At 34.6% G+C, this 22,232-nt stretch overlaps 3 protein-coding genes across 6 annotated transcripts; 1 reads left to right on the top strand and 2 right to left on the bottom strand.

The window, feature by feature from the left end:
- The first annotated feature begins 4,031 nt into the window (after nucleotides 1-4,031).
- On the top strand, nucleotides 4,032-10,565 carry LOC110806804 (putative calcium-transporting ATPase 11, plasma membrane-type). 3 transcript variants are annotated; one of them, XM_022031745.2, is made up of 7 exons: nucleotides 4,032-4,420; nucleotides 6,346-6,400; nucleotides 6,487-8,429; nucleotides 8,507-8,665; nucleotides 8,969-9,140; nucleotides 9,246-9,544; nucleotides 9,843-10,565. In XM_022031745.2, the coding sequence occupies exons 1-7, from the start codon at nucleotides 4,049-4,051 to the stop codon at nucleotides 10,155-10,157; spliced, it is 3,315 nt and encodes a 1,104-aa protein (XP_021887437.2). In that variant the 5' UTR covers nucleotides 4,032-4,048; the 3' UTR covers nucleotides 10,158-10,565. The 3 variants fall into 3 exon arrangements, with proteins under 3 accessions (XP_021887437.2, XP_088066206.1, XP_088066208.1); XM_088210080.1 differs by lacking the exon at nucleotides 4,032-4,420 and adding an exon at nucleotides 5,930-6,120; XM_088210082.1 differs by lacking the exon at nucleotides 4,032-4,420 and adding an exon at nucleotides 5,931-6,196.
- A 213-nt stretch (nucleotides 10,566-10,778) lies between these two features.
- Nucleotides 10,779-16,444, bottom strand: LOC110806809 (uncharacterized). 2 transcript variants are annotated; one of them, XR_002538362.2, is made up of 4 exons: nucleotides 16,223-16,444; nucleotides 14,791-15,093; nucleotides 14,512-14,685; nucleotides 10,779-11,305 (listed from the first exon to the last, which is right to left on the bottom strand). XR_002538362.2 is itself a non-coding variant. In XM_022031748.2 (3 exons), exons 1-3 carry the CDS (start codon nucleotides 16,348-16,350, stop codon nucleotides 11,221-11,223), a joined length of 516 nt encoding a protein of 171 aa, XP_021887440.1. In that variant the 5' UTR covers nucleotides 16,351-16,420; the 3' UTR covers nucleotides 10,779-11,220. The 2 variants fall into 2 exon arrangements, 1 of the variants encoding a protein (XP_021887440.1); XM_022031748.2 differs by lacking the exon at nucleotides 14,512-14,685 and having other exon boundaries at nucleotides 16,223-16,420.
- Nucleotides 16,445-16,899: 455 nt separating this feature from the next.
- On the bottom strand, nucleotides 16,900-21,821 carry LOC110806800 (putative glycerol-3-phosphate dehydrogenase [NAD(+)] 1, cytosolic). The gene is made up of 5 exons (XM_022031741.2): nucleotides 20,348-21,821; nucleotides 19,510-19,731; nucleotides 18,681-18,928; nucleotides 17,786-17,925; nucleotides 16,900-17,554 (listed from the first exon to the last, which is right to left on the bottom strand). Exons 1-5 carry the CDS (start codon nucleotides 21,006-21,008, stop codon nucleotides 17,428-17,430), a joined length of 1,398 nt encoding a protein of 465 aa, XP_021887433.2. The 5' UTR covers nucleotides 21,009-21,821; the 3' UTR covers nucleotides 16,900-17,427.
- Between the last annotated feature and the right edge of the window lie 411 nt (nucleotides 21,822-22,232).

The raw sequence follows: 22,232 nt of genomic DNA, 5'->3' as shown, positions 1-22,232 counted from the left end.
TTGTTGAGTAAGAAGATAGATGAATATAAATTTAGAAATATAGTAACAGACTGCATAACATAGTTTGCTACTTGACCTGACATCTTTGTGAATTAGGTGAAAAAAAAGAAAGAAATATGATAGCACACCACCTAACAAGGGAAGCTCGTTCATATCCGGACCTTTCTGTCTAGGGGATGATGCATCCCCACATGTTGTAATATTTGCCCTCATTTTAATAAAGATCGATTTCATCTCAAAAAAAGATCAAACCTTCATTCATTTTTAACAATTAAAATCAATCTATGAAGTTTATCAAACTTAATTTATTAATTTGATAATTGATGTTTTCTTCCTTTTAAATAAGAAATTATGCATTTAAATCAGATTACGTGTTTATATGTATCACCACTAAGAAATTATAATTTTTTCAACATAAAATAAGAAATAAAAAATTTATGATTCGTCTTTTTTTTAATAATTTTTTAACATAAAATAAGTAAAATTATCATATTTTCATTTTGTTCTAATATTTTAATTTTTTTCAAAGTAAGTTTTTATTACTTTTTATGATTTTTTTTTTCTTTTTACATATATTGATCTTGGTGGAATTATCATACATGAAATTGAGTACAATTTTATAAAAAAAAAGGCAAAGAGATTGAAAACATGTTTCAATGATTAAATCAATTGATACTCGTAATAATTTTTATATTAAAAAATAGCATTAACTTTTTTCATGTTCGTTTCAAGTTCGAATTACTATTTATACAAATAAAAATCTCATTCATTATATAACTTCTTCTCATAATAGACATATGATCTTAGAAATATATTTTGTATAAATAATTTATATATACGTATCATTTTATTTATATATGAATTATTATTTTCTTAAAAAATACTTCAACTAAATTTTAACTACGAACTAAAACTCGTTGATTGCTTTATCTCATTTTATTTTAAAAATATATTTGGTTACAATAAATTCATACTTTCTTCTTTTTGAAAAAATTAAAATCTTGATTTTATAATTAAAAATAAAAAATAAATGAGAATCAAATAGTAATTGAACTATGTTTCCATTAAAAAAATAAACTTAAAAAATCATATATAAAAATATAGGGTTAAAATATAAATTTACTCTATATAATTTTTATTTTTATTTAATTTTATGTTAAATTAATTTTTTTATTAATACTTCGTCAAATAAATGTGAAAATTATAAAGATTAATTTAATAAGTAATTAAAAGGGATTAAATTAATTTTTAAAAAAATATAAAAATGAATTTAATTAAAAATAACGACCAAGATGTAATACCCGGGCTCGAGATTTGCCCGTGATTAATTTTTAAAAAATAAAAATAAAAATAAAAATAAAAATAAAAATAAAAATAAAAATAAAAATATAAATTTTAATTTTATAAATTTTTATTTAATGTAAAATTAGGAAAACAAATAGGTGGAATATGAAATTGAAAACAATTTTGAGAGATTGGTGAAAATTTGAGCTTGGAAGGGTATTTTTAAAAGAAAAATAAGAAACTAGAAGCAATTTAGAAAAAATATGTCACGTAAAATCGCCCAATCAGTAACCATGACGAATCAGAGTGAGCCGCGTGGTAAGCCATACTGATTCGGTGTCATGCGGGAGGCCACGTTAGCAATCTACGTGCCCATAATCAGACGATTTAGATTTATTCCCGCGTGCGTGGACGATCCAGATCCATTCCCTCCTCAGACACGATCAGACGATCGCGATTAAATGCAATGAATGGTCCAGATTCGTTTCCTCTTTAAACGCAATTGTATGGTCCAGATTCATTTTTTCTTTAAACGCGATCGGACGATCAAGATCAAACGCGATGAAAGACCCAAATTAAAGGGAGATGGATATAAATACCTCACTTCACATCGAACTCTAACCCTAGCCGCTAGCCCCCCGCTAGAGAAAAAGAACTAGTCGCTAGAGAAAAGAGTCGACTGTCGCCCGTTGCCGCGCCGAAGCCACCTCTGATTGCCAAAAAAAGTAAAAAAAATTTCATTCAATCGAAATTTGATTTTGAACACCTCCATGGCAAAATCGGAGCAAAAAAATCGGCGGATGAGCCAAAAAATACGGGTAAAGCCCGGCAGCGCCGCTGCAGAAAAAACAAAAAAATTACCTCCGATATGCCCCTTCCCAATTCCTGTTTTGTACGATTTTTTCACCATTGTAATCACTATTTTATTTTTTATAGGTTGACCAAAGAAAAATGTCTAACCGCGAAGGTGAGTCGGTGGAGCTACTACACCGAAAAATCTTGCCGCTGGTGAGTTTTTGTTTTCTGAATTTTTTTCGGTCAATTAAGCCTCCTTAACATGTTTTTTCATAGAGATGAGTATAAAACCGGCCGAAATCAGACAAAACTGGCCGAAAATGGCCAATCTGAGATAAACCACCACTACGACCGACAGTTCCGTTGCTGGAGCATGGCGGTGTTGCTGTGCCGGAATTTTAAAATTGGTAGGAAAATATTTTTAACACCCATTTTAGGTTTTTTGAGATATTTTTAGGTACTTGAAGCGTGTTTTAATCTCTGAAAGAAAATTTAGAAAACCCGAGGACTGCCAGTAGGCGTAGATGAAAGTTTAGTATTTTAGACACCGATTCGGATAAGAATTCCTTATCTTATTCCCTGTTATGGAATTGAAGTTTAATTATAAATAATACGGTATTTTGTATAATTTAAAAAATTTTGATAATTAATTACAGGTTACTAATGGAGCTGAAACCGGTTATTTATTACGGTTGTCATATTTTAACTGATTGTTTGATTTTACAGTTTTAAATTCATGATAATATACTGAAATTGGTAAGATGATTCAGTTGTATTTCTTAGATGTATGTATTGCTTGTCTTATGTGATTTACAGTTAAATTGTAAAATTGAAAATTAAATATAAACGAAAAATTAATTGGTTAAGTGAATGAATGAATAATGGCCTTACTGGATATCCTAGGAAATGATGGACAGAGTAGATACATAGAAAACCCTACTGTAAATGTCGCCTCATACTAGATGGAGTATCGAGGATTACTATTTTTGGCGTTTATATCGGACGGGGTATGGGAACTGCCCGTTTTACTCTCATACCAGACGGAGTATTGAAGGATGATATTTTTTGCGCTCATACCGGACGGAGTATGAGGACAACCTGTTTTACCCTCATACCGAACGAGATATTGAGGGATTGTACTTTTAGCGCTCATACCGGATGAGGTATGAGGACGGCCGGTTAGTTGACAATGTTGAATAATGGTTCACCCGTAGTGGAGACATTCCTATGGATCCCATTGATATCAGTAGACAGATAAAAAGAGAATGTTATTGTTTTGGCTAATTGAATATAAGATTATGCTATGGTTGTGTTATTGTCTCTATAAGTCAGTTTTAAAAATCTCGCTAAGCTAAGTATTCAATAAATAATTTTATTTATGATAAATGAATTTATTTAAATTAAGAACTTCATTAGTTGTTTTTATAATTTTTACCAACCTTCATTTCTGTATCGGTGAGTAGTGTGATACTTTTACTGAGATAGTGTATCTCACTATTTCATTAAACATTTTAGATCAAGAGGAGCAAGATATGGATCCAGATCCATAAGAGGGTTGAAAATATGATGTCCAATTATTTACTTTCTATTTATTTTTTTATTTTTTTGTTTATTCTTTTAGAAGATTCATTATTATATTTCTATTAGATATTATAAATTACTGTGTAAAGAATGTAAATCCTAATTTTATTATTTCGCTTTCGTGTTCAATTTATAATTTATTTTTCTTTAAGTTCTAAGTTGTTACACAAGAGATATTAAATTAAAAATTAATTAATTTAATCAAAAATTAAATTTAAAAATTAATTTGAATAAAATTAATAATATAAAAATGTAATTATTATTTGGGTCAAAGAAGAAGAAAACTAAAAGAGATGACCTAAGGAAATGGCGATATACGTGTAGTACACTATATATATATATATATTTATGTAGATTTAGAGCAACATGTACGCATGTAAAGCAACGCATGTTAAGCTTTCATACAACCAGTTTTCACAGTCTTCACGTACGTCTCTCTCTTACTTCTTGGCGCCATTCGCGGCGTGCTTTGAATATTTCTGTTCGAAATCCATTACACCTTTCCATCTCCCAAAACGCATACCTTGATCAAGAAGAAGACACGGGGAGAAGCAGAGGAGAAGAACTGATCCTCATCACGGTGAAAATGGAGGAATACTTGAGACAGAACTTCGACGTAGAAGCCAAAAGACCTTCTGAGGAAGCTCTCATGAAATGGCGACGAGCCGTTTCCGTTGTCAAAAATCCTCGCCGCCGGTTCCGTATGGTGGCGGATCTCGCTAAGCGTGCTGAAGGTGAAAGGAAGCGGAGGAAACTCCAGGTTTCTTTCTTTCTAATTATTTTTTCTCTGTATGATCTAATCGATGATGATTCCATTGTTACAATGTAGCTTCTGATTGGTCAAAGTGTTTAATTCGGAAACCTTTTGTTGTTTGGTTGATGAGAAAATAGTGATTTGTTATTGCTTTTTGGAAGTTGGGATAAGATTGAGTTGATTCGCGTCTGCTAAAATTTGCCTGAAAAGGATTGAGGACTGAATAATGAACATTCATTTTTTACCTTATCATCCCAAGAATCACCATTGATTAATTCAAGCCAAATAATCTCTTTCCAAAAACAGAAGAAGGAACCAATAATTTCTGTTTTGGTACTTTCCTATTTTATGTTCTTGTTTATAGACTTGGTTGAATTAGATATATAGAAAGGCCAAATCAAAGATATGGACAGCTTTGACAAAATCTAAATTTGAGTGGCCACCCTGTTTTCAGACTTTTTATCAAAAGAATTTTTCATTGGGCGACTTCCTTTAATTTCTTAATTGACATAATATGAGTTTATATAGCCAGCAACCTAGCAATAACAATTTTCCATTGGACTGCTAATGTGAATTGGACCTATAAATTTCTAACTTGTTTGATAATATCCCAAAAGTTCTTCAATACCAATAGTTTTAGGGGAAGTTTCCTCACATTTGTGTGGATTTTTATGGTAGATTTCAGGACCATGATGTGTGAAAATTAGAAAGATCTTGGGGACATTAATGTTCATTTTATCTTCCACGGTTAGATATGAGTTTAACCAGCTATGACTACTCGATCATGTCAAAGTCTGTGCCTGCTTTCCACACAATATTCATCATAGATCAACAATTATTTGACCCACACTACTAGTTCTTAGAAGTTTAAGTTTAAACTATTAATAATATATGACTTAAGTTCTTATATAAAATTTAATAATTTTTATATATTTTTTCAACGTGAGATTTGAGATATTATTGATATGTTATCATCAAATAGAATAGTTAGTCAACTCTTACATTAAAAAGAGGGTGTTGTTAATAATATTTGACTTTCATTTTTTTAAAAGATTTCTCACCTCATGCCACATTCTTTTTGATGAAGCTTCTTGTATAAATAATAAGGCTCTGAGGATTGAAGTGGCCAGCCTGGCCAGAAAGGCTGCCGGCTTTAGTTGAAAAGGAGGGTGTATTGAATTAAAATCAATTTAAGTGAATGAAGCGACCAAAAGACTAGTATGCCTTCTTTAGTGGATGAACATGATCGAGCCTGACAGACCACCCATAAACAACAATGACATGTCTAATTATGTATAATTAGTGGTATTTAATAATGGAAGTGCAATACATAAGACGTCTGTTCATTAACTTGTTTACTTTTTCCGTTCTTAATCATCCCTATTGATTTTTATCTTTGTTTCTGTCTCATTTTGAATCATATGTTTTCACTTTTTTTTTGCCAAAAAGTAAATATAACAGAATGGAGAAACTAACAACAGTATGTATAAAGCAACAGTTTTTTAATAGTTTATGAAGCTGTTTATTTCTCTGTTTACCTTCTTTAATATGTGTGGTAGTACCCATAAGATTCTTTTAGTTCACGTTTATTTCAATAAAACACAATGTCTAGATGTTTCATAACTCCATAAATCAGCAAGAAGTACCTTTACATGTATAAATTAAAGTTCAAAGTCACTCATGGCATGATGCTTGGATTAGCAGAGGTGAGTTGTACATTGACGATTATTGGCCGCAATATTGGTGGGACAAGACTGGTGAAGCATGCCGATTAAAGATGACGTAATGGCCAGGGTCTCATGGGTCACTAAGCAGCCTGCTTGATGGCTCTGAATCTTGCAAATACTGCTATTTATTTTTCTCCTGAAAAAAGTTTCTGTTTTCCTGCTAAATACTGGTATTTATTTTTTGTTTTTGTCGTGTTTGATCAGGAAAAGGTACGAATAGCACTTTATGTTCAAAAGGCAGCGTTACATTTCATTGATGGTATGATTTTCACCATAAGATACTTGCATCTTCTTGATCCAAAGGTTTTCTTTCCTTCATTGACAGTCTGGTTTTATCTTGTACAGCGGGTAATCGTGTTGAGTACAAGCTGACTAGAAAAGTCAGTCAAGCTGGTTTTGGCATTGAACCTGATGAACTAGCTGCACTTGTTAGAACACACGATGTCAAGGGCTTGGAAGCCCATGGAGGAGTGGAAGGTTTAGGTAGAAAGACATCTGTATCTCTAAATGATGGTGTTGTGTCAAGTGAATTAGCAGTTAGGCAAAAGATCTATGGCTCGAACCAACATGCAGAAAAACCTTCTCGAACATTTTTTATGTTTGTCTGGGAAGCTCTGCATGACTTAACTCTAATTGTTCTAATGATATGTGCTGCTATTTCAATGGGCGTTGGCGTCTCCACTGAAGGGTGGCCAAAAGGTATATATGATGGTTTAGGAATTTTTCTCAGTATATTCCTAGTTGTGATGGTGACTGCAGTAAGCGACTATAAACAATCCTTGCAATTCAAGGACCTGGATAGAGAGAAGAAAAATATAATCATTCAGGTTACACGAGAAGGAAGCAGACAGAGAGTCTCTATCTATGATTTGGTGGTTGGTGACATTGTTCATCTCTCAATCGGTGATCAGGTTCCTGCAGATGGTATTTTTATATCAGGTTATAGCTTATCAATCGATGAGTCAAGTTTGTCGGGCGAGAGTGAGCCAGTGAATGTAAGCCGAGAGTGGCCATTTCTTCTATCAGGAACCAAAGTGCAAGACGGTTCTGGTAAAATGTTAGTGACTGCTGTTGGTATGAAGACTGAATGGGGAAGATTAATGGTTACCCTGAACGAAGGTGGAGAGGATGAGACACCATTGCAAGTGAAGCTTAATGGGGTTGCTAATATTATCGGAAAGATTGGATTGGGTTTTTCAGTTCTAACATTTTTGGTTCTTGTTACACGCTTCTTAGTGGTGAAGTCTCTTCATGATGAAATCACAGTATGGGCTCCCAATGATGCAATGACACTTTTAAATTACTTTGCCATTGCAGTGATTATAATTGTCGTTGCAGTTCCCGAAGGACTACCTTTGGCAGTGACACTAAGTCTTGCCTTTGCAATGAAACAATTGATGAAAGAGAGAGCACTGGTGAGGCATCTCTCTGCCTGTGAAACAATGGGTTCCGCTAGCTGCATTTGCACTGACAAAACTGGTACATTGACTACAAATCATATGGTAGTGGATAAAATATGGATCTGTGAAGTAACTAAAGCACTAGAAAACAATAGGAATGAAGATTTTTTGAAGTCTTCGGTCTCAGAAGACGTATTCAGCGTCCTTTTGCACTCTATATTTCAGAATACTAGCTCAGAAGTAGTGAAAGGGAAAGATGGAAAGACTAACATTTTAGGTTCTCCAACAGAAAGAGCATTGTTGGAATTTGGATTGCTTATTGGAGGTAATTTCAAGACTCATCGTCAAGAATCCAACATAGTGAAAGTTGAACCATTCAACTCGGTGAAGAAAAAGATGTCTGTGCTTGTGTCTCTCCCTAACAATGGGGGAGTACGAGCATTTTGTAAAGGTGCATCAGAAATAATTCTTAAAATGTGTGATAAAGTCCTCAATGGGAATGGCGAAGCAGTGTCTCTGTCTGAAGAGAAAAGAGAAAATATCAATGATATCATAAATGGTTTTGCCTCTGAAGCGCTGAGGACTTTATGCTTGGCATTCAAGGACATCGATGAAAGCAGTGATGTAAATAACATTCCTGATGATAATTATACACTAATAGCTGTTATTGGAATTAAGGATCCTGTCCGGCCAGGAGTAAAAGAAGCTGTGCAAACTTGTCTAGCTGCTGGAATTACTGTGAGAATGGTAACAGGTGACAATATTAACACTGCCAAGGCTATAGCTAAAGAGTGTGGTATCTTGACCGAAGATGGTTTAGCAATAGAAGGACCAGATTTTCGTAAGAAAAGTCTGCAGGAGATGCAGGAGTTAGTACCGAAACTGCAGGTTTAACCTCTGCTTTTAGACTTCTTAAGTTTCAATTTGGTGAAAATTTTCCTAAAATTCTCTGGTTGTTCATGCAGGTTATGGCCCGATCATTGCCTTTGGACAAACACACTTTAGTAAACCAATTAAGAGATGTCTTCCAAGAAGTTGTTGCTGTAACTGGTGATGGGACAAATGATGCTCCTGCTTTGCATGAGGCAGATATTGGACTTGCTATGGGTATTGCAGGAACAGAGGTTTGTGATTGTCCTTTTCAATGCAATCTTAATGGTTATTCTGGAAGCTTAATTCATCTTCTTGGTCATATGGTATTCACATTATTTAGCTTTCACAATTATGGCATTATTGTGATCTTGTATTTCCTTCAGGTGGCTTTCCACTAGTAGTTCATGTCTTGCTGGAATGAGATCTAATAAATTGTACTATGTCCAAAAATGTGACAAAAAGTTTGGGTGTGAATTCCATATGATGTTTTTCCATCAGCCTTGTGCTGTCTGTATAACTGTTAGCTAAGCAACTTAATCTGCTATCACCAACAGGTTGCAAAAGAAAATGCTGATGTAATAATTTTGGATGATAACTTCACAACCATAGTGAATGTTGCCAGATGGGGTCGTGCTGTTTATATCAACATCCAAAAATTTGTTCAGTTCCAGTTGACAGTAAATATTGTCGCTTTAATGATCAATTTTGTTTCTGCCTGCATCTCGGGTAGGTTCATTGATAGATATAAGCTGTCAAGACAGAAATTTTCTGGGGCTAACTTTCAGTCCTTTTTTCGTGAAATGAATGCTAATCTCTGCAAGTACTTTCCAGGTTCTGCGCCTCTCACAGCTGTTCAGATGCTTTGGGTTAACTTGATCATGGATACGCTTGGTGCACTGGCATTGGCTACGGAGCCTCCTCACGAGGGGCTAATGAAGAGACCTCCAATTGGGAGGAATGTACACTTGATCACCAGAGTCATGTGGAGGAATATCATTGGCCAGAGCATCTATCAACTGAGTGTTCTTGGTGTTATCCAATTTTATGGGAAACATATTCTCAAGCTCACCGGTCCTGATGCTACTGCTATCCTCAATACAATCGTATTTAATACCTTTGTGTTTTGTCAGGTACTGACTTTTCATTGTCATAACTCATTCTGTTTTTGCTTCTCTAAAGCATTCGACTTTCAAAAAGGAAAACTGGTGCTTCTTGCATAAGTATCTAGCTTTGCTGTTCCCTATATTAATTTCCTGCAGATGTTTCTGGTCTTGTTCCCTCTCCAAATAAATGTTAGTGGCATAAGAAGCAGCTTTTGGACATAAGCTTACATGCATTTGATAATGAACTTCCATAATTCTTGATTAACACCAGCGATAACCTTCTGATATCCAGACAGTATCCTCACTTGACTAGTCATCTTTACAGGTTTTCAATGAAATCAACAGCAGGGATATGGAAAAGATAAACGTTTTACGTGGGATATTCAACAGCTGGATTTTCATTGCTGTTATGGTGTCAACAGTAGGTTTCCAGGTTATCATGGTTGAATTCTTGGGAACTTTTGCTGGAACAGTACCACTAAGCTGGAAATTCTGGTTATTGAGTGTCTTAATGGGAGCTGTAAGCCTACTTGTCGGCGTCATCCTTAAGTGCATTCCTGCTCAAGGAAGCCCAGAGGCTGCAGCTGCTGCTAATCATGATGGCTATGAACAGCTTCCTAGTGGCCCAGATATGGCATGAAAATGCAGGAAGCCCCCATGAAATTTATTGGAGTAACTGTGCTGCTAATCCTCCAAATGTTGAGTTGCTTCTGGTTCAGACTTTGCTGTTATCTGTTTGAGCCAAAGTTTCCTATTCTCACGGTGAATGCAGTTCTGCAGATAACCAAATAAGGATCAGAGATTGCAAGCTCTTGCCATAATTCTTTTGTTTAGTTATGTTTTCAATAGTATTCTTTAATTTATAATTTCTTTTTCTTATTTTCTATTGTTTTTTGGTCATTCCTTCATTTTATAAGAAAAGGTGGTGAATTTTTTTGAATCAGAAGAATGTGATTTTTCTCTTTGGTGCCATAACTACCTACTGTAAAATCTTGATTGTGTGTTCATTTTTATTATGATTTTTAATTTAATTTTTTTATACTGGTAATTTTCTCCTTTGAAATGCAATTCTTATGAAATTACAAGAACAGAGAACAAAAAAAAAAAAAAGTGGAGAGAAAGAGAGTCAGATACAGTAATTTTTTTTGCTAATCCAATTTTAATTCTCCCATTCAAATGTTGAGGGAGTTAAGTAAAAAGTTAAGGCATTATATATATATATATATATATATATATAGATATATATAACTGAAACTAGCTGTTTAAACAAAAAATAAATACATTTAAAATAAGAAGTTCAAAGAATATTACAAAATGCTTAATGGAAAATTAAATTATTAGGCAAGTCTAGGCGTAGCTAAATGTCCAAACTGGATAGTCAAAACTGTTAAAACATGGCAAGAGGATCAATTCAACCAGTAGTCTATTACACAGTCCTTGTAATTAGAAGTATACATCCTAAGAAGGTGAACTTCGAACAACCAAACCAGCAGTTCAAAATGACAAGGCCAAAAGTTGAAGCAATTTAGTCACTGGACCTGTGTGTCCAACAATGGTGTGCCCTTGTTCACAAACCATCCAGATTTCCAAGGAGTATGCAGAAATATACCTTACATTTATACAACTGCAAAATCCTCAATCGAGAAGTTGTTGCGAATGATTCATTAAACAAACTACGACAACAACTCCGAAAGAAATTATCATTAATCTGGTGATTCTATAACGTCTGGATTATCAGCATGTTTTTTCACAAACAGCCTTCCAATATCTTCTGTGACAATGTTGCTCCTGTTGCAGACATGAAAAAATTTCATAAGCAAACATATATAATAAAACCAAAGCATTTGGAGGAAAAAAATGTTATCAAATCTCTCAAACAAAATTTTTTTTGTGATTAGAACTCAAAACCAAATTATCAATTTATAAGTGCTAATGAGATTCCTGTTGGCGCAGGTGTCTGAAAATTTCTCAGAAGAAACTCCGGGCCCTTGTATGACCGCACGGAAGGAATTCAAGGCATTTTACCAATCATCCATCTTCTTCAAAACATTCTTGTAACCATTATAGTTATTGTTCAAAACATCAAACAATTTTCTGATCATACTGATATAGTACAACAAGAGATTGAAAAGAAAAAGTAAGAAAATTAAACAAGGTGGCAAACTAGGGAAATCAGATGTCAATAGCGAACTCAAAAATCTTATTAGTGCTGCATAACAATCATAATAATCTGAGTCTCCAACTAAGTTAGTACACACTATATAGGCACCCAACATAACTAACTTGAGCCTTCCAAGGAAATCATCCACCCAACATAACTAACTTGAGCCTTCCAAGGAAATCATCCAGACAGGACTGAAATTAAGCTGTGTATTATTGAACATAGATCTTATATAGGAGCTATGGCCTATAGGCATATCATAGTATGAGTCTATAATTCCTATTTAGTTAGGATTTTATTTAGTTATTCTCTATTATAAGTTATCTTTGAAATAATATTCTCTATTATAAGTTATGCAACTAATTAATTTACTTTTCCACTTGGCTTATTTCCTAGATGGACTTAAGTTTGATTATGCTTGGTGCCCACTGATAATGAGTACCCAAGCTTAGTTGTCAATTCCGATTATCCATATTAATTATTGTACAAACAGTTAGATGTTGATCTGATTATTAAGATGTGAAATATCTTCTTTTGGTTCTTAACAAATTTTCTCAAGTACTGTGTTTCAAGTGTCTTTTTTTTTTTTTATATCCCAAAGGAGATATTGATTACTATATCTCTTAAAATAAGTTAAATACACTTAAAAATATATGAACATTATAATCCATAAATATCTCTTAGTATTGAAATATGTTCAGTTAGGATCTTTTTTCTGCATCAACTACAACCTTGGAAAGGAGTATTCACAAACTGCTTGCTAAAGTCCTGCAAAACGGATGAGCCAACCAGCAAGTTTCATGGTGGGTGAGGCTCAATATGCCTTTCCCACAGAGAAAAGGCTCTTGGTGCTTCTCTTGTGCTAATATGGTGGATGTACTGAAAAGGGGAAGTAAAATCAACTTAAGCGGTTAAATATTGGTACGTAAGATCAAGAAGTGGAACTAACTAACCTCATATTTGCAAGTTCCTAAAGCTAAACAAGAATGAACATAAGATGCATTCTTCTATGCTCCCAAGCAATCTCTGGCCTCAGTAAACTGGGGAAAGCAGCTAGTGGTTCCAATGGGAAATGGGGATGGAATTCATGAGCTAGCTCACACCCTTGCTTGCAAAGTTCCCTCTTTTCCTATTAAATATCTTGGCTTACCTCTTGGTGCTAAAATGCAGGAGGTTGGTATATGGAATCCAATTATTACTAAAATGGAGAAGAAATTTTCCTCATGGAAGAGAAACACACTGTCAAAATGGGCAAGATTGACAGTCATAAAAACTGCACTGTCTAGCCTCCCTATTTACTTTCTCTTCCTTTCCCCATTCTAGTTAGTGTGACCAAGAGAATGGAGTCTCTCCAATATTGTATTTTATGGAGTCATGGAGAGCCCAAAAAAATATCACTTGGCCACATGAGGCAAGATAAAGTAGCCCTTGTGCAACAGAAAGCTAGGCAAAAGATCCATTTCTAAGTTCAATATGGTGTTACTTGCTAAGTGGCAATTCTGGTTCTTATCCTCTTCAAATTACATGAGGAAATTTTTTATTGCAAAATACAGTTTATTGAATAGTGAGTGAATATCCAAAAAGAGAAGGCCACTTCCAATGCAAGTCCCTGGAGCTGGATCAATAGAGATTGGAATGACATTTGCAATTGTTCGAAGTTTTAGGTTGGCAGCGGTAACTATTACGAGGATCCAGTTAGGGTTTGACCACTTGTGTTTGAAAGGGGCATTAAGGACCCCTTCCAATCATCTAATCGGCTACTAGAAACAAGAATGCTATGATCAATAATTGCTATGATGTGAATGGTGGAGTTTGGCATTCGAATGTCCCTCCTCTACGTAATGTAAACAATTGGGAGGTGAATGAATGAATCCCTCTTTTGTGATTTTTTTTTTCCTTCTCGTGTTGGAGGCTGCCTGGGGAAGGATTTTGACATTGGAGAACCTGGAAAGAAGAGGGCGAATCCTGGTAAAGGCTGCTTCTTATGTCTAAATGGATGGGAATCCTCAGGACATCTTTTGCCATGTTGTGAGACTAGAAGACTTTGGTATTCGGCTCTTGCTTTTCTTAATCTCCCTTGGATGATGTATGTTTATGTCAAACATGAACGGTATCATGGGTCCTAAGCCTAAAATTGAGATCCTTTCCCCCATCCTCTGTCTATACTTTGTGCTATTTGGAATTAGAGAAATAAGAGAGCTTTTGAAAATTCAATTTCACAATTTTAAGATATTAGAAATCACATGTTGAAAGTTCTCAATATTTCGATCAAAGGATATATATGGTTGACCGGCTTGATACTTTCTCTTCGGAAGATTTGTAAATTTTTTTTTAATTGGGTAGCATCCCCTTGAAATGTTATTAATTTGATATATTTTTCCGTCTACAAAAATAGGGTTGCAAGTTTTCTAGTAACATCTCCTTGACTGTTTTACAGAGGGATTGGATGTAATGTTGTATTGAATTCTTTTATGTGTTCTTTCCTTTTTGTTTTTCTTCTTATGTTCATAAAGGATTTCTTTCCCTCAGGTTCTGTAATTTTCTCTTCTTTATTAATAATATTTCTTTTTTCATATATATATATATATATATATATCTTAGAGACTGCATTTGTGAGTCTATCTGAAATGAAAATTCTCCTCAAAGGCAAATATCTCGTACTACAGTTACAATTGTTAAATAATTAGTTGGTTAACTACTAAATATAGAAAAACCTAACTTTATTATTTATATTATACTTCAAAGATTCCATTCATGTGCAAGTGAGATAATGAAACCAGCACATGAAAATGAACACAAGCATTCACAGATGAGCTTTATGTAGAAGCCTAACCATGGGAAATAGAGGAGTGAATGACAAGGAGGGTTAAGGCTCCCGTAGTTTATTGTTATCGGACCTTAATTACTCAAGAATGGATTGATCTTCCTTCTCTACAAAACCACATGGTTCCCTATTTGCGTTTCTTCTAGCACACATATAACCCAGTCAAAATAAATTTCCCTTTATCTGGAAATAAGGAGCAAAATCATATTCAAAATATGGATAGTTAAAACACATAAATGGGTATAATGCAAATATGAGCAAGAAACAATAAAAAAGTCCATGACTCACCTCCCACGAAGTTGGGGTGGTAGTAACATACCACTAGCAGTATCTGGAACATTCTTACTATGAAGCAATGTCCCTCTTGGAATTTTATTGCGGGAAAGAGAGGAAGCCAGACCATTTGAATTTCTTTTCCTAGATGCACTTTCAGCCATTGCAGCTGCAACTCGAGAAGCATGGTCATTACCACTCACAAATGGGACAGTATGAGAATTCAACAGAAGTGAAGCATCGGGAAGCTTCTCACTCGTTGAGGGAAAGGGAAGCACGGCAGTTTCTGCCTGTTCATTCGATGATAGTCCAGATCTCCTACAAATAGAAAAGATATTGATGCATGATTAAAACCCAAAGAGCATTACTTTTACAGACAGCCACCTCCAACTTTTTTGCAACTTGCAGGTTATGCGAGTTTCATCCCCTCTTTTTTCCTCATCAATTTCCACAATGAAATTTTATTTTATTTGTAAATGATTTGAACAAAGAATTATTTTTGCAAACAAATTTTGATGTTTGAACTAGTTATAGTTTTCATTTCTGAGAACTGGTTGAATGAATCTCTACATTTTGAGAAACAAAAGCAAAAGTGCAAGGAGTTTCAAGCCTTTTTTCCTCCAAACTCCAAAGTCCATTTTCAAACTTCATGAAGTTCAATAGAATCTCAAATGCACTTTCTCAATTCCATATAGATTTTTTCTTAAGTAAATTTTTATATTTATTAATCAAGTGATACATATATATCAATCGTAAGATAAAAGAAATACCCCAATAGGAGGACAAATAAAGGACCACAATCCGACGCAGACCCATGACTTCTTGTAGAAAAAGGAATGTACCAACTATTCAGTTAAGTAATGATTGGTAATTCCCATAGAGTTAATTTAAAACGAATTACACAATTTAAAATAATTCTAAACAGAAAAAAAAAAAGGGATTTTCAAAGAATTCCATATTCTGGTGTAAAAGAAAATGAGATTTCATCAATTGAAGAACTTCAACAACATTGCTTTCCCTGTAAAACTTCTATAAAACTAACTTCCCAAACCTTTCCTGCGAAAAGTAAACTATTCCCAGTATTCCAAAATAGGTAAGATTGAAATACAAAACACCTACATATAGTGGCACACTACAACGAAAACAAAAACAAACATATTAACGAATACATAAGTTTGTACACACACATCTATAATTTTACTCTATCTTGGAATTGCGGAAACTAAAATAAAAAAGAGGGAAGTTCTAAAAACGAGCCAATTATACAGAAATATAAAACAAACTTGACCAAGTTATGGTTGTGCTGTTTAATTTCCCAGAACTGGAAACATAAACTGAAGAATCACCACGACTTATTGGTTATCAATGTTCAAAATACCCTTTTATTTTTAAAATTATGGGATTAATGGAGAAATCTTGGAGTTCTGAGCCATTAATTAGTACTTACTGGTTATCAGGAGGAAGAGTAGGCGGGGAGGGTTTGTGGTTAGAGACGTGTATTTGTTCTTGCTGGCGTTCTTCTTCTGCATCTGATACGTCGTCGTCTGAGGAGGATGCATAGTCGACCAGAGACATTTCTCTTCTTCACTGCTAAACAACTTGAAATGATGATGAAGATGATGATGCCAGTTTATAGGAATTAAAACGGTGCCGTTTCAATGACTCCACATTACACAAAGAAATTATTAAATCACATTTATTGTCGCTCTACAAAACCGTACATGAAAATTTCATCTCATACAACTTGGTGTTTAATTTTTCCAAAACTATCGAGTTCTTTTTCTTGTTCGAGAATCTCCTCCATTCGTTTACTCTATCTCGAAAAGTAATTAGAACAAACTCAATCACGTTTGTATAATTTTTTTAATTAGAAAAATTTAATTATTATAAAATATTTTTTATTTTAAAATATAATAAATTTATTAAAATTTAATTATTTTAATATTATTAATAAATTAATTAATTATAAATATTTTAAAAAAATAAATTTCGCCTTGATTTTTATTTTATTTTCATTCATATTTAATAAAATTAAAATTTAAATCAAAATCAGATTTAGAAAAATATTTCATTTGAGGAACAAACACAATTGAAATTTTTAAGCCTTTGGACAAAAAAGAGAGATTACAAGAAGCAAGGCAGCAATAATTTCATACACAAACTTTGCATGACAAGAACAAAACCATTATACAATAAATCTAGCCAAGCAATATCTATCTGCAATAAGAAATGTAAGGCCAACAACAGAAATCTAAATAAACACAGCATCATTCACAAAAATCTTCCTCGTAATTACCGAGAATCACGTCCTAGTCGACAAAAATTCCTAGCAGAAAGAATCTTCTTCTTGGTGTTTCGTACTAAACCGGCATTTGCTCCATTCTTCTCTTCCATTCGCTAAATGCATAACGTGACATCGAGCAACTTAATGGGAGTAAGACCACTCTTGATGTGGACATCGAGCATCTTATAAGCGCATGGAAGCAAACTTGGAACTGAAATAATTGAAATAGCAGATAACCTCCTTCTTCCAAACCATTCAGGCCCTCTATAGCTCTATATTATACTGTGGGATCTAAACTAATGGCCTTGTGAAATTTACAGGTTGTTCAGAAGTGAAAGAGTTACGTAGAAAAGAGACATGGTCGGTTGTCAAGGCTGCTGACCGAGAAGTGAAGGCCGATAGAACACATGGGTTTGAGCAATTTCGATACGATCACGTGGATCATTCATTGTCTCATCTCGCAGTGCTTGAAGGATGGCCTGGGATGGATATTCCCTGAGGATTCATATTAATAGAAAACATCAAATTGCACCTTCTAGGAATAATAAAAAGAAAATGATTCAAATAAACATTAAGCATCCAGAATTCATCTTTGAAATAATTAACAGAAAAAAAGAAAAAAGCTAAGCTGATTCAATTTTCAATTGGCACTATTTTAGCCTGTCAAAGACCTGCTTGTGAGAGGCGAGGACGGGACACTCAAAGAAAAGAAAAGATGATAAATACCTTGTTATAAGTATTTTGTAAAGCATCTTCAATATAGGGCAGAGTTCCACAGGAGCTACGGGCTTCTTTTCTTCAGGGTGTAGAACACTTAGGCAGGACTGACTTAGCAGCTCAAAAAATGCCTTGACAGCAGAGACACCCTGCAAAATAACATGTGATCTTACATTCTTGCTTGGCAGAATAAAAGGATACTAACGAGTTAACAGGAAATTGATCATAAATTGTACATGTACGTGTCCATTGCTAAGTCTTTTAACAGCCAGTGGCTCAAAGAAGAGTAAATAAATGAATTAACACCAGGAGGCCCAAACACAAAAATGCATTTTCTATTGCATGCATTTTGAGCCGCTAAACCATAGCTGCCCTCTGTGTTCAAATCAACAAAAACTGGTGAAACACACAACATAGCTGGACGTGAATAGGGTAATTTTCTATTGAGGAATGCCTAAGAGCTTGAGAATCGTTCATTTAATTTTCTTAACAATTGAAATCGATAAAGTTGCAGAGCTGCAGTGACTAAAAGTAGAATCGATACTGAAGGCAAGAGTTAGTCTTAAGTTGCATATAGTTTTCTTTAATAAAAAATAAATAAAAAAAAATCTTAAGCTGCATAAGTATATCAGCACTTAACACTTTTGAATAAATTCTACCTAACAGAAGCATCTGAAATGCTTCTCCCAAATGCAACATAAAGCCATTTATCTATATTATCCTAATGATGTTGAACTTCATCTATAAAGCTACTAGAAAAGCAGCAATCAGGAGGGCTTATGACCACATATCTTCATATCACTACCCAACCCTCTGATGCTGTTTTAAGTCAAATTACTTTTGACAGAATTTAAGCATATTCTAGATCCTATTGCTTCATGACCTTGAGCAGTCAAGGCTATACCTGAATCATTCCCTTGCCTTTGATGCTATCACCCATTGCAAGGCTCAGTTCCCCTTTGGCTAGTTTTTGCCCATACCACGCATTACGACCTTTTAACAAGGTTACATATGTATCAGCCAACAAAGGCCCAGCAAGCTTTTCTGGTTCCTCCGCCAAAAGATGAGTGATAAAAATCATCTCAGAAGTACAGTGTGCAAAGTATACTGATTTGCTTGTGGCACTCTCATTGGTTAGAGCAGCTACCATTCCTGGAATTGGAATCAAAGTAGAACGTTTATTATATTTGTATAAATACATATATCTGTATGTTTTACCTTTAATGTATTACTGAAATTATATACTTTACAAGGCCACTATTTCACCAAGTTATTGCTATTTCTGTAGAACAGAAAAACATTTCAAAGCCATAGGGCAGTATTTGTCAAAATGTCAAAAGACAAGACAGAGCAGGAAAACACAAGGCCACAAGAGAGTTGCACTATCAGCCCTCTAACTGAGTATCTATAGAAAGCAGCTATACATAAAATAAGAGATAATAAGATGTGGGACCCATTTCATACAGAAGAATGTAACTCATTAATGTTCCTGTATACATATGAAAATGAAGCAACTTTCTATTTGATCCTTTGGTATGCAATTCTCATAAAGCTAGGGCAGTTCCTGAAAGCTATTAAAGCAAGAAATCCTAAGCTCACGCTATGACATTCATTAGATGTTAAGAAATTTGGCAGAAGGGGGTATTGAGAACGTAACTGCCGAAGCCAGCATCATGATTATTATTGTTCTTCAGTAATCAAGATTCAATACAACAAGAATATTTGAATCTTACCAGCTCCAATGGCATAAACATTCTTCAAACCACCCATGACTTCATGAGTAACAAGGTCACCATTGTCCCACACTATAAAGTGCGGTTGCCTCAAAAACCTTGCCAGTGGCTTTCTCCACTTTTCAGCTCCACATATTCGAGCATTGGCATATTCCTTGTTGTATATCTCTGAAGCAATATTAGGTCCTCCAAGATAGAGGATGTTCTCCATTGGAACACCAGCTGGAAACAAAAAAACCCCACCAGTTTAAGTTTAGGAATAAAAGTTAACTTCATGAGCAATATCATATGGCAATGCAGATAAGAAAATAGTGATCCAAAATTCAGCCTCTGGAAATAGGCTCCTCCTGGTGCAGCAGAAGTTTTGTATGAAAAGATCAAACATAGAGTACTTTGATTATTTGCAACACAGGCTAAGACTTTAAAGATTAATGCTGATTATATTAAGTTATATCTAAAACTGTTATGTATAAGAGCTAAACCAAATCCTATCTTTTGGACTGATATAATGGCCACTAGAAGAGAAAATGATGTTCTGGGCACAAGAGATCCAAAACCCCGGACGATGAGCTTAGAATAATATAAATAGCTCAAAAAATTTTGACAAACTAGTTAGAGATAGATATCAGGCTACTCGAAAAGAAAAGAGAATTCTTTTAAAAAAAAGCTATTCCCATATTACAATATCCACAAAGTGCTCACAAGCCAAAACTCCCAGCCATCCTAACATGTCCAGTCAAAGATTAGCATTCATGGAAAATCTTCTAGCAGTTAACTAAGCATTCAAGAAGAAACTAAAGCATCAATAGTTCAAGAAAGAAAAACTAAGGAATCTTACTTGCTCGATTTATCATTTGTGTTGGAGTTATTATGCGTGGCTCAGGCCCCAACTCAGCCTCTACACCCTTTGCCAGAGAAATGATGACAGGCACTGTAATTCTCTCTTTCCAATACCTACTGATTTCCTGAAAGACCTGAAGTGTTTCTGTTGATGGCAAGCCATTAATCACGATATCTGCATCCCACACCGCCTCCTGTAAGTTGGTGACAACCTTTAAAGGGCAAAGTGGGGTGTCTATCATATTCAAGCAGAAGCCATCTTTCAGAATCTCATCTGCATACAGACTCCGATCACCTAATCTTCCTTCGACATACTTGAGGTACGCACACCGCCTAATCAATCTCCGAAGAACATCTTCCCTTGAATTGATCACTTCGAACAAATGCTCTGCAGTTGCTCTATCAACTATTCTCCCAGGCCTCCTCCATATCCTTATCAGAACCTTATCTCGCAGATGACCATAGCTATCTTGTAGCATAGCAACAAAAACACTACCCCAAGCACCCGCACCAACACCAACAATCCTCAGTGGATCACCTTCAGCTTTGCCCATCAGGGTACGAAGCTCATCAAGCTTCTCTTCTAAGCCACCATTTGTGTTTTGAGTTGGCCCATTCAAGTAAGCACTATGGTTCATCATTTCAGCTGTTCCTACCATCTTTTTACCCCTATCGCACTTGGCTCAATGTATCTTCCAACAATCAAAGCTCATATATCTATGTATTACTTATAAAATCTAAACCTCAATCTCAAAATCTTGGACTTTACCACCGATTTCAAGAGAAATTCATAAGCTAAGCAATCATACAAGCTTAAATCAGCTCCAAAAGGGAAACAAAATCAAATTTAGTTTCTGGGTTTTTCTTACCAAAATCAAAACCAATTCCACTTCTCTAATTTCCATACACCGTTGACCCGATCAAAAGCTTTTAAATTCATATAAAAAGTTCCCAAATTGGGCATTGACCACGTGAGTTTTGCTTTTGCCAGCTCATTCCATCGATCAGCATCTAGAAATCTAAGATGAGCCCCACAAGAGATCTCATCTAACACGAAATACAATCAATAAATACTTTGAAAACTCAGCCTACAAAGCCTGGGTTGTCTAACACGAAAAATTAAATCAAGGAAAAAGCGAAACAGCCTCTCTTGTCGGCTTCCTCAACGCGGTGACACTAATTTCAAGCTTTTGTCTTTTCCTCCCAAGCACCATCAGAAAAAGAAATGTTCACAAAAGCCTCGAGATTTCACGTAATGCAGATCCAGGTACTGAAATGGCTACTGAAGAAAAACAGATTTCAGGTAAAAAGAAGCTCATTTGAAGAACTGGGTTAGTGCAGAACGAAAGAAATCCAGTAAGAGAAGAGCTGTCACGCCAACAGGAAAGGTAAGAAGACGTTAATTTCAAAGAAGAAAAGCAAAAGATTTAATACACGCGGCAGGGCAGCTCTTTGGTGCTGTGCGCAGTGGGCTGGTTCAAGGAAACGAGCCAGGCAGGCGAGGGTTACACATGGCGATTGCCGGATGCTCCAAGTAGTAATTTAGCCATGAAAATTAATTGGATAAATTTGGAGAATTTCTTTAAAAAAAAAAATTAATTAATTCATTTTTGATGTTTTTTCATATTGAGAGTGAATATTTTTGTGTATATCTCTGAATGGTTATGGTTTTTAAGTACAAATTATTTTTTTTTATTAATGTAATCTCACACTTTTTTTTATCACTAAAAAATTAACATATAACTTCTCGAATAAGATCGCACTAATAATAAATTATTAAAATAATTTTCAAAATTTGACAATTATTATAGTTCGTTCTTTAATATTTTTTATTTATTTCAAACATTCAGTTTTATTTCATTACATACGGACAAGCGTATACA

This window comes from Carica papaya, chromosome 8, assembly GCF_054855325.1.
Source record: "Carica papaya isolate Zhongbai chromosome 8, ASM5485532v1, whole genome shotgun sequence".
NCBI classification, from domain to species: Eukaryota; Viridiplantae; Streptophyta; class Magnoliopsida; order Brassicales; family Caricaceae; genus Carica; species Carica papaya.
The sequence above is the reverse complement of the archived record's forward strand: the minus strand, read 5'-3'. Positions and strand labels throughout refer to the sequence as shown.